The 11,742-nt window shown below is 43.2% G+C and overlaps 1 protein-coding gene across 2 annotated transcripts; it reads left to right on the forward strand.

Moving 5' to 3' along the window:
* Window positions 1–252: 252 nt before the first annotated feature.
* Window positions 253–11,468, forward strand: asb14b (ankyrin repeat and SOCS box containing 14b). 2 transcript variants are annotated; one of them, XM_063209353.1, is made up of 11 exons: window positions 253–327; window positions 2,395–2,598; window positions 3,026–3,075; window positions 3,362–3,493; window positions 4,314–4,472; window positions 5,780–6,025; window positions 7,550–7,721; window positions 8,323–8,608; window positions 9,555–9,812; window positions 10,513–10,666; window positions 11,005–11,468. In XM_063209353.1, the coding sequence occupies exons 2-11, from the start codon at window positions 2,489–2,491 to the stop codon at window positions 11,172–11,174; spliced, it is 1,737 nt and encodes a 578-aa protein (XP_063065423.1). In that variant the 5' UTR covers window positions 253–327; window positions 2,395–2,488; the 3' UTR covers window positions 11,175–11,468. The 2 variants fall into 2 exon arrangements, with proteins under 2 accessions (XP_063065423.1, XP_063065424.1); XM_063209354.1 differs by lacking the exons at window positions 253–327; window positions 2,395–2,598 and having other exon boundaries at window positions 3,035–3,075; window positions 3,326–3,493.
* The last annotated feature ends 274 nt before the right edge of the window (window positions 11,469–11,742 follow it).

The raw sequence follows: 11,742 nt of genomic DNA on the forward strand, positions 1-11,742 counted from the left end.
TGTGGCATACTGATGCTTGAAAGGAGTTATTCATTAAGTTTGTGATTTTTACAGAAAAATAGTGGTTGCGATATCCATCCTTTATTCAGATCTTTCCTCTGTGTTTTGAGCAGCACTTGTCTAGCAGAGTAGAGTTGCAGGAGGCAGCCAGACGTCATTCAGTGGGTCAAAGCCAGGTGTTGGTTGGAGGGAGTGAGGGAGGGAGGGAAGGTCCCATGGTAATGTATTTATAGTCGGGCCAAGATATAAATAGCGGTATTTTGAGACACCCAACAAGCCACGAGCCTACACAGGCCTGGAGCTTGCCCTGTATTCCCGCGACTGAAGGTAGAGTAACAATTGGGCATGCATGGGTCCAAAAGGGTATGTTTGAGACCATGGGGAATAGTGTCATATTTCTGTAATGATTAGACACTGGCTTACATACCTGCATGCTGCGTGCACCCAGAGAAGAGACACTCATAACCTTCAGCTGCGTTCAGAAGCTGCTCTCACATGCCACATTTCAGGGCTGCTCCAGTTCCCTGTCGAAAACAAAATACTTGTATCTGGCGAATTGCACTGCTTAGTGCAAGGGTGTAATATTTTTAGGGGAAAAGAAAGAGTATGGCACATACATGTGTCTTTAATACTATTTTAGAGAAATAAATGGGTGTGATTTATTTTGTTTTGAACTGCAGCGAGTCGTAAGGTTTTGAGACGTAACATTCCTGTAATTCTAACCAGCAACATTGGAGAAAAGTAGAGCAGCTACAGTATATCACGAAAGTGAATACACCCCTCACAGTTTTGCAGATTTTTGAGTATATCTTTTCATAGGAAAGCATTACAGAAATGTAACTTTGACACAATGATTAGTGACCTTTTAACAACATATTTAACCGCTTAAATTTCTTGTTCACTCAGAAAAAAACAAAATACAGCCATTAATGTTTGAACATGTACTCACAAAAGTGAGTACACCCCAGATTAAAATCCGGTAGAGAAGGGGCTATGTTGGCTCGAATCGTCTCGAAATGAAACAAAATGAAAAGGGATGACAAGGGAGGTCATCAGTGTGCGTTTCAACCTTTCTTTGCATTGAACTTTTAAATTTTGAGTCTGCATCTGGCTTAAATAGATTGGTGTGAGATTTGAATGCAATCCTATGGAGAATATCATGATCTGCTTCAGTAGTCACAGTGCATGTTGACAGGCATGTTTCTTTTAGGTGTATTTCAGATTGCCAATGTTGACAGCATTCATGCATCCCCAAACCATGTCAGTCCCACTACCATGCTTGGCTTATGAGAGGATACACCTTTTTTTGTAAAACTCACTTGTTTACCACCACACATGCTTGACACCATCTAAGCAAATTTGTTCATCTTGGTCTCTTCAGATCACACAACATGGTTCCAGTGATCCATATCCTTGGTCTGTTCATCTCTCTTGAGACCAAGATAAACAAATTAGCTTTAGATGGTGTCAAGCATGTGTGGTGGTAAACAAGTGAGTTGTACAAAAACGGTGTATCCTCTCATAAGCCAAGCATGGTAGTGGGACTGACATGGTTTGGGGATGCATGAATGCTGTCAACATTGGCAATCTGAAATACACCTAAAAGAAACATACATGTCAACATGCACTGTGACTACTGAAGCAGATCATGATATTCTCCATAGGATTGCATTCAAATCTCATACCAATCTATTTAAGCCAGATGCAGACTCAAAATTTAAAAGTTCAATGCAAAGAAAGGTTGAAACGCACACTGATGACCTCCCTTGTCATCCCTTTTCATTTCGTTTCATTTCGAGACGATTCGAGCCAACATAGCCCCTTCTCTACCGGATTTTAATCTGGGGTGTACTCACTTTTGTGAGTACATGTTCAAACATTAATGGCTGCATTTTGTTTTTTTCTGAGTGAACAAGAAATTTAAGTGGTTAAATATGTTGTTAAAAGGTCACTAATCATTGTGTCAAAGTTACATTTCTGTAATGCTTTCCTATGAAAAGATATACTCAAAAATCTGCAAAACTGTGAGGGGTGTATTCACTTTCGTGATATACTGTATTTATACCTGTAGCACCAATTTCATCACTTTTCTTAATCATCAGCCATGGCGCCTTTATGCAGTAGTTTAACCAGAGAGTAATAATCTGCCATGAGGTTTGTTGCGATAAACGCGACACAGCACATCAGGGATGTTTGGTTCAACATATTACACCTGTTTGGTTCAAGAGTGTTGGAATTGTCCCTCAAACATTGAACGATTCAAATGTTTCTCTTCATCTTCGCTTCTTTTTTATCCATGGACTGAGCTACCAAAAATTACCACCAGCTATGCTCTGTGTCATTACATATTTTACACACTTCATTTTCTTTCACATGTCCACATCCCCCATCTAGCTGCTGATTTCTTCTGGTGTGAACTTGATGTGAAACTATCCCAGAAGAACTCCTGCCGTGTCAAATCTGTGATTCTCTAACTGGCTGGTGAGGAATGGAGGGGGCAGCTGGCGAGTTTGAGGGCTCAGATGAGGAGTGGGATGAGGATGAGGCCACTCAGTACATGATTGAACAGAGCCTTCTGGAACGCGCCAAGCAGGCCAAGTAGGTCTCCTCCCTGCATCCCCTTCTAAAACTACAATGCATGCTGATACAACTACCTAATGGTTAGGGAGTTGGGCTGTAGATCACTAGCCTGGGAACTCCCATACTGCCTTTAGTTCTACACAATCGTTTCGATCTGAAAGACTAATCTCACTTGTGATTAGGTCTGGTGTTAACCAGGCAAGTAGATCACAGGGTTGTTGGTTCAATCCCCAACCTTACCAGTCCCTTCTCCCTCCATGGCTGAAGTGCCCTTGAGCAAGGCACCTAAATTCAGATTGTTCCAATGACTGCAACCAATACCCTGCCCTGGGCAATATCTGCAAGTCGCTTTGGATAAAAGTGTTATATTACTAACTGCAGTTCACGGTGAAGGAGAGACTGAAAAAAACTGAAAAATATGTTGATGTCATTGTGTAATCCCTAGTGAGCAAACTGATGTTGATGTGGATGAAGTCTTTGAAACAATAAGAACAGGTGAGGGTTGTCCACCTACTCACAGTAATTTGCTTTACGTATGACCCCTCAAGGGTCCATCTCATTATCTAAACTCCCCTCCTCACCTTGTGCTTGTAGCCTTGTGCTTTGCTGACACCCTGTCTCCGTGGAGAAAACCTCCATCATCAATGACGTCTTTCCTTGACGAGGCTACAAGCACAAGGCAAATAGGGGAGTGTAGATAATGGGAATGGACCCCAAGAGGTGCCATCCCCCAAGGTCTGAATAGAGCTGTCTCTTCCTTTCCTCGTCTGAATGGAGCCAGGTGATGAGAAGACCCTGAGAGAGCTGGCCAATCAGCAGGATGCTTTCAGCAAGAAAGACAGCAGGGGATGGCTCCCAATACATGAAGCAGCCGCCCAGGACCAGAAGAAGATACTGGAGATTACCTATGCAGGTGCTCAAGTTGGCATCCTACAGGCCAATTGACAACTACTAACAAATGCTAATTTTGAATCTAAATTCAAATAATATTTCTGACATTGCTCATAAACACCAACTCAAAAAGTAAAATGGTATTTATATATTGAATTTTATTGAAGTATTTTTCAAAAGCATCAATCCAGACCAGTGATGTAGTTGACATTTCCTCCATTTAATTCTGAATAAAGCTTAATTCTGCTTTGAAAAGGCATCAAAGGAAACTAGATGGAACTATTTAAAGGTACAAAGCTGCTCATTGAAACGGTGTCGCCTATTGCCAAATTTGACCTTTTTCATGATAGTTTACCAAGTAATAAACTAATATTTTCTAGTATGGCCCAAGTACAGTCATTTTTGCAGCTAAAAATGCCTATTTCTGGAAATTCAAAATGGCGCACCATGGAGAAGATCCCTCTTTTCATGTTTGAAAAGTGCAATTTTTTCAGTCATAATGAATACTTTGGAAGAAAAATTTGATGCTGGTGGTAAGTATTCATGAAAAATGTAACATTAGTGAATGGGTAGTATTAATTCTGGAAATAAACTACTAAAAATCTCACACAGTGTCCCTTTAATTATTAATTTGGAATTAAAAACGTCATTTAAACATAGCCATGCTCAGTGAAGATTGCGCTTATGCATTAATGTCATTCTGTCCTCAGTGACTCATTCACTACATTTACTCATTTACTACATAGTGTGCACTGCAGAGGACAACAAGACCATATGACTCGCCTATGTAATGGCCCATGAAATGAACCTTTCATATTGTACACTCCACAAAAAACCCACAGCCTCCTTCCAGGGAGCTGCGGAGAGTCAGACTCCGAGTGGAGAGACGCCCCTGTTCTTCGCCGTGGTGTACGGCCACCATAGGAATGTGACCTTCTTGCTTCAGAACGGCTGCAACCCTGACACGCAGAATGACGATGGAGACTCACCATTGATCGCAGGTGTGTTAAATATTATCCTCATTAAAGTGAATTATAGTGATATAAAAAACTATATACTTGGGTCAAGGGAGCATTCAAAATGCGGATGGAAAACGTTTTATAGGGGGAAACTCAAACTTTTCATAGGAGAGATACTATTACTCTGCTTTGTAGGGCTGTTGCTCTTTTCTTTTGATAGGCTCAGCCTTTTATTGGACTTATCTTAAACACTCTGGCAGTGGCACTAGCTAAAACTGACAGATTCAACTGTCACACTATTCTGCTCCTACATCCTCTCTCCTTCACTCGCCCTTTCACACATTCTTATCTTTTTTCTTCATGCTCAACGGCTACATTACTGTTTCACATCCCTCACACCCAAAAACACAAGAGTACCTAATTAACTGTCTCAGTTGGATGAATGGATTGGTAGCCATTTGATTATTTGCAGGTGTGTGTCATTCATTTGAGGCTTCCACTGTGTGGGTGGAGTCAACCAGCTGTTGATTAACCACACAAGCCACGACTGCAATCCACACAACTCACACTGGAAACGAGCTCTTCAAGACACAGGCTATGTCTCAAATGACGCACTTTTGTCAGTGCACTGACAGTCAGTGCACAGTGCACACAGTGCACTGAGGTCTTTAGTGCATAGTGTCGTGGAAAAATGTGAGCACTATGCACTGTGCCCTCGCTGGAAGTGACGGCTGAGCATGGCATTAGCTCGCCAAAATATGAGTTGGCTACTGTTTACAATGCACAGCGTCTGGTGCTTGTATTTCCATGCACTTCACCCAAAGGACAACAATCACACATACAATACTGTGGTTGGCATGAAAAGGTTGGTGTCCCATCAACATTACTTACAGAATTAGGAGACTGTTCACCAAACTCTTCTACTGAACTGAATGCCACATTTCCTCCGTGTCATTGTCAACATGGCCGCCGTTTAGTGCGTGCAGTGTCCATCATTCAAGCACTGCATTTTTCCGCCATTGTTAGGGCATCATCCTGGCACTTTCAGTGCACTGACTCAACTGAAATTTTCAGCGTGAGCACCCTAGGCACTGAAAAACAGTGCCCGAAGTGCACAAGTGCGGCATTTGAGACACAGCCACAGTTAAAACATGAATGATGCATTGAGCAAAGCATGGCCCACACATTCCCCACATCAATCCACTGTCTTTTGACAAATTGTTAATCATAAAAAGGGGTACTTTTTATTCTTTATCCTTGCATACTTTTTTTGCCTTAATCTGCCTTCATTCAATGATTCCTTTTTCTTTTGCATCCTTTCCTCCATTCTTCTTTCTGCTCCATTTCAGCTGTCAAGAATGACCAGTACGACACAGCATCTCTCCTCCTCCACTACGATGCCAAGGTGGACCAAAGGGGAGCCGTCCAGAGGACCGCGCTCCACGAGGCGTCACTGCTGGGCCTTTCCAACTTCGTCTACCTTCTCCTGCAGTCGGGAGCGGACCCCAACGCCTGCGATGCCAACGAGCGCACCCCACTGGGGCTCGCAGCTCAAGCCGGACATTTAGGCGTTGTGGAAACTCTCGTCCAGAGAGGTATGGTAGGCTTTTCCTGTTTGTTTGTTTGCTGGTTGGGCTAATTAGTGAAGTTGTTGGACTGATATTATTTGTTCTTTGAATCGATTCTTATTAAAGTGTAAAAGTATAATAACTTTTCCCTCCACTTTATTCCTAACCAACGACGGAAAGGAGTGGGCATTTGAAACAGAAGCAGTGTTAACTTAACTTAAGACACAGGAAAGGTAAATGGCATGATACAGATGTGGAGATGCAAATGAATGAAAGTTATATGACAATTTAATTATCAACTGCAAGGTAACATTACATTTAACTCAACGCTACTGTAGGTTACATAGGATACAGTGAAATCAAATACAGTTTACCCAAGGTAGATAGACAGAGAGAGAGAAAGAGAGAGGAAGAGAGGGAGAGAAAGACAGAGATTGGAGCCCCTTTAGAGATGGAAAGAGACTCCCAGATGGATCTCTTAGGTGAGATTATATATATACTGCAACCCCCCACCCTAAAAGTGTCCTTTGTCTTTCTAGGGCCAGTGGCACTTCGGGGGTGCCACATCTTCAGTGGGGGTGAGCTAGCAAAAACAGGCCCAAACTCTCCTTGAGATAGCATCAACAGTGTAATCTGAGTCATTCAATAATCTCCATATTTACAAAGTGTATTGTTTCGGAGCAAGTTGAAATTAAATGGCAAGGCCTAAAAGATGCAATGATGATACCCTTATCCTTGCACGTTTTTTTTGGTTGTCTACCTCTACTAGTAGTTTTAGTGTACAGGGAAACGTACTGTTGTATAATGACATGGAAAGGTTTATGAGGTAAGGTGTGAGCTCTATGCACAGACAAATAGAAATCTGAAGGGGAAACATTTTCATTATTGGAAGCGAAATAAGTAAATGGGGGTTGTCGACAAAAAAGGTTCTGAAATGATGTAGGCCTGTATGTTATTTATTAGGTGCAGGTTATTGGTTGCAGCCCTAGTGTGTCTTGCTCAAGGGCACTTCAGCCAGTTTGTAGTAGGAGCCCTCACTCATGCTTCCTACTGGTAGTAAGGGGATTCAAACCTGTTCCCTTCTGTACCAAAGACCATACAGGGTTGTTCCATAATCAATTCACACGCCCTCCCCAGGTGACCCTCTTGAATTTGCCGGATATTTCACAGACCAGTTCCTTTTGATGGCAACTGAAAGAATTCCAATTTTTTAGCATCCAAAGGTGCCTGTCTGTGAAAGATCCGGCAAATCGAAGAGAGAGTCACCTGGGGAGATTCTAGGGAATCGTATGAATTGACACGGAACAACCCAACTGCCTCACCAGTAGCAGGTTCCTGTTGCCCCTGTGTGTGGCTGCTGCTGGTATGGCTATTCTTCTTGCGCTTTAATCTCATTATGCCTCATGCCATTGTTTTCCCCTCTCACTCTCTTGTTGTCCTTTCCCCTCATTCCCCCTCCCCTGTGTCTCCTCTCCTCTCTTCTCTTCTCTTCTCTTCTCTTCTCTTCTCTTCTCTTCTCTTCTCTTCTCTTCTCTTCTCTTCTTCTTTTAGGGGCTAGGATTGCAGCCCAGCCTGCCAATTCTGGTTCCGTGTTGTTCGAGGCAGCTGCCGTGGGTAATCCAGACGTAATAGGTGCACTGCTGGATTACGGGGCAGATCCCAACGCGCCCATGCACTCGGGGCACCTACCTATCCACAGGGTGGCTTACCGAGGCCATCAGCTGTAAGTGTCAGTCATCATTGGGGAATGGGGTGGGGTGGGGTGGGGGTGGTGTTAGTGTTACATATGTCATAGTGACTGTGCTTAATAAGCAAGGAGTTGCATGCATCATTCACGCATCATTCATGATTTTCCTTTTTTCATTTTCTTGAGGCACATTGTTTTGAAACTTAAGATGTAGACGAGGGGTCCCGGCCGTGGTCTAGTCAGCTGGGCACTGGACTGCTACGCGGGCGACCCGGGTTCGATTCCCGAACCGGGTCATTTCCCAATCCTCCCCCGTCTCTCTCTCCCACTCATTTCCTGTCCCACTCTTCACTGTCCTGTCTAAATAACCCCCCCCCCCCCAAAAAAAAAAAAAAAAGATGTAGACACACATGTTGTGTTCAGAAAGTAACAGTCCTACCACACATGTACCTGCCACATTTACCCAAGGCGCAATAACAATACCCTGTAAATAGCTGCAAGTCGCTTTGGATAAAATTGACCGCTAAATGTAATGTAACATAATCTTTCCGCTGTCCCCCTCCCCTGGAGCGTTATCTACGTGTAATGTGATGTAGTCTTTCTGCTGTCCCCGTCCCGCATCTCTCCATGTGTGCAGAGCCCTGGAGCGTCTCATCCCGGTGACCACTCCGGAGGCGGTGACAGAGAGCGGCATGAGTCCCCTGCACTCGGCCGCGGCGGGGGGCCACTGCCAGTGCCTGGAGATCCTCCTGGCGGCCGGGTATGACCCCAACTTCATGCTGCACCCCCGCGTGCGGCAGAACTACGAGGACGAGCGGCGCTCTGCGCTCTACTTCGCCGTCTACAACAACGACATGCGGTCGACACGTCTGCTGCTGGAGGCCGGCGCTATGCCCAACCAGGACCCTGTCAACTGCCTTCAGGTGACTTCCTCCTGCTTCTGCTTCTACTTGAAATATATATTTTTGTGAGATTTTTATGAATGACAAAAAGACCAACAAAGGTCGGCGTCTGCGCCTTGAACTCAATGCTCGTGTATTGCTTGGTGCGAGCACTCCCAAAAAAGTAGTAATCACTCAAAAATGGAAAAAAGGAGGCGCACACAAGACTTGTGTGAAAAAGTGTATTGAAGCCGAAAATATACAACAGAAGTCTAAGGATTAACTGGAGAGACAGACGTTTCGGAGCTAGTCCATTTTCAATGTCTCCAGTAGTTCAATACACTTTTTCACAAGTCTTGTGTGCGCCTCCTTTTTTCCATTATTTTGTGAGATTTTTATGCCATTGTTGAGATTGGCAAGTGTATGAGAGAGACAGGAAGTCAGTGAGAGAGGGAGACATGGGATCAGGCACACTCTAATCTGGATGGCCTATTTGAATCCCACCCTTACCTCTCCCTACACCTCTCTCTGCCTTAAATAAGTTAAGCCATAAAAGCCCAAAACATATCTGTTTATAAATAAATAAATCAGAAATACACTCAGAGAGTGCAGAACTCTGCCATGGAAGTTTTCTGATAGAACATTTGACTGTTACTTACACCCTATTTACACCCTATTTTTTTTTAGCTAGATTTGTAGGCTTGCAATGGTGAAGAGTCTTTAAAAAAGTCCTGGTTCCAGTTTGTGATCTGGATCACCACAAAAATGTATCTTGTTCCTATAGTCATTTCCAACAACTCCACAAAGTTTCATCCAAAGACAGACAGACAGACAGACAGACAGACAGACAGACAGACAGACAGACAGACAGACAGACAGACAGACAGACAGACAGACAGACAGACAGACAGACAGACAGACGAATGTGACCGAAAACATAACCTCCTTGGCGGAGGTACAGTACTGAATAAAATCCTCTTCCCTCCAGGTGGCCATGCGACAGGGCAACTACGAGCTGATCAACATGCTACTGCGCTACGGGGCCAACGTCAACTACTACTCGCGCATCAACACCACGCACTTCCCCTCTGCCCTGCAGTACGCCCTCAAGGACGAGGTCATGCTGCGCATGCTGCTCAACTACGGCTACGACATCCAGCGCTGCTTTGCCTGTCCCTATGGTGACGCGCCACACATCGCCCCCGACTACGAAGGATGGACTCCCTCGATTATAAAGGACATGGTGGTGAGATTTAACAGGGGGACACACTTACAGTGCGTGGTTAACACTTTTTTGTTGAGTGTCCTTAGGGCATGGTGGTAAAATTATTTTGTAGATTTTTGTTTTTGTTTTTATGCTTTTATCAATGATAGGACAGTGATAATACGACTCAGAGAGAGAGAGAGAGAGAGAGAGAGAGAGAATCGGTATATGTCCTCAGGTTGGATTCAAACACCGGATCCCTGATGTAATGGTACCGTAGCCCATTGAGCCACCATGAGATTTAACAGCGGGCCACACTGATGTGGTTAAATCCTTTTGTTGAGTGGCTTAGGCCCTGCTGTTTTCTTTGAAAAGGACCATAAAGGCAAACGGTCCCTCTCTTAGTTGGTAAGAAAGTTGGCTTTTATGACATTAGTTTAAGTTCTTTTGCTGAGCTTCTTGAGCCCTGCTGTTTTTTTAACGTCCCATAGACGGAAATCTATCAGTACATCTCCGAACAAATGAGTAACAAAATAGGTTTTCATTTGTGGTTTTAAAGGACCCCCTACACAGGATCTAAAAGTGAATGCCTCTTCTCTGACTTTATTTTGTTAAAACAACCGAACACGCAGACAAAAATAGTGAATAATCCATGTACAGTAAACATGTATTCATGTCTTGTCTAGTTGACTAACAGAGCTGGTCATCTTTTCTTCTTTTTATTGTCCTCTTCTGTCTGCAGTTCTGTGAGGTGATCACAGTGCGCTGGCTGAAGCACTTATCAGGGCAGGTGGTCCGCATCATGCTGGACTATGTGGATCATGTCATTTTCTGCTCCAAACTCAAAGGCGTCCTCGTGGAGCAAAAGCAGTGGCCTGAAATCTGTGAAATCCAAGGTGGGCAAAGGGCATCTGTTGAAACATGGCCTGATGGTCAAACTTGTGATAAGCTTTTTCATGCACGTTGTCTAATTGCTGAGTTGGGTGCCTTTGATGAACCAGTTAGTAGTGCTTCATGTCATCCGGTGTTGTTCACTTATGAAACAAAGTTGAAACAAAGTGCACACTCTGGTTTATTCTCTCACTAAAATGTTTATTGCACCACCATGTCCCCATTCAACAAATGTGTTCCAGTGTTGAACAGCCCTTAATGTGCATGTCCTTTATGGAAAAAGTCATTCATATGGCTAGGTGAAAACAATGTGTGTAACTTGACTTGTTATTGATGTCCGCAGGAAATGTGCGCAGCTTGAAGCACTTGTGTCGACTGAGCATCCGCGAGAGGCTGAGGAGTCTTCGTCTGAAGTCGCCGGTCTTTCTAACCTACCTGCCTCTCCCCAACAGCCTGAAGGACTACCTCCGCTATAAAGAGTACGATGTGTATGGCAGAGGCTGTAGCAGTTGATCAGACTGACCTTGAGGTGACCTTGTCCAGAAACCTGTAAATGTGATTCTTTGTCTAAAAAGATTTAATTACTTACTTAGCCACTGATTGTTTCAGTTTTGATGATATTGTACCTACTGTTGTTTTTGTTTGTGTACTTTTTTTTTCTAACTCGTTGTACAAAATGTGAAGGAGAAATTATTAAAGTCAAAATGTAGGGCTAATTCAGTAATAATCCAAATCCATCAGACTATTTAGTGCTTGTTGCATTTAGATTGCAACAAAACGGTTAGTGAATAAAGATTCATAACTGTATTAATGTTTTGATACCAGTTAATCTTTATTTTATTTATACTTTATTTATATTTTATCTTTATTATCCATTGTCTAAATATGTCTAAATATTTGATCATACCACAGTACCAATGTTAGTCTCTAACCATCAATTTAATACCACACAATCTTTTATGATCACCACACAAGTTGCAGCCAAGTAGGCTGCTACATGACATGAAAAGAAAACTGGTGATTATTGAAAACAGAAATAGATCAATATTGGTTCCATAGAGTAAGATCAGATGTCCATGGC

This window comes from Engraulis encrasicolus, chromosome 10, assembly GCF_034702125.1.
Source record: "Engraulis encrasicolus isolate BLACKSEA-1 chromosome 10, IST_EnEncr_1.0, whole genome shotgun sequence".
Lineage (NCBI taxonomy): Eukaryota > Metazoa > Chordata > Actinopteri > Clupeiformes > Engraulidae > Engraulis > Engraulis encrasicolus.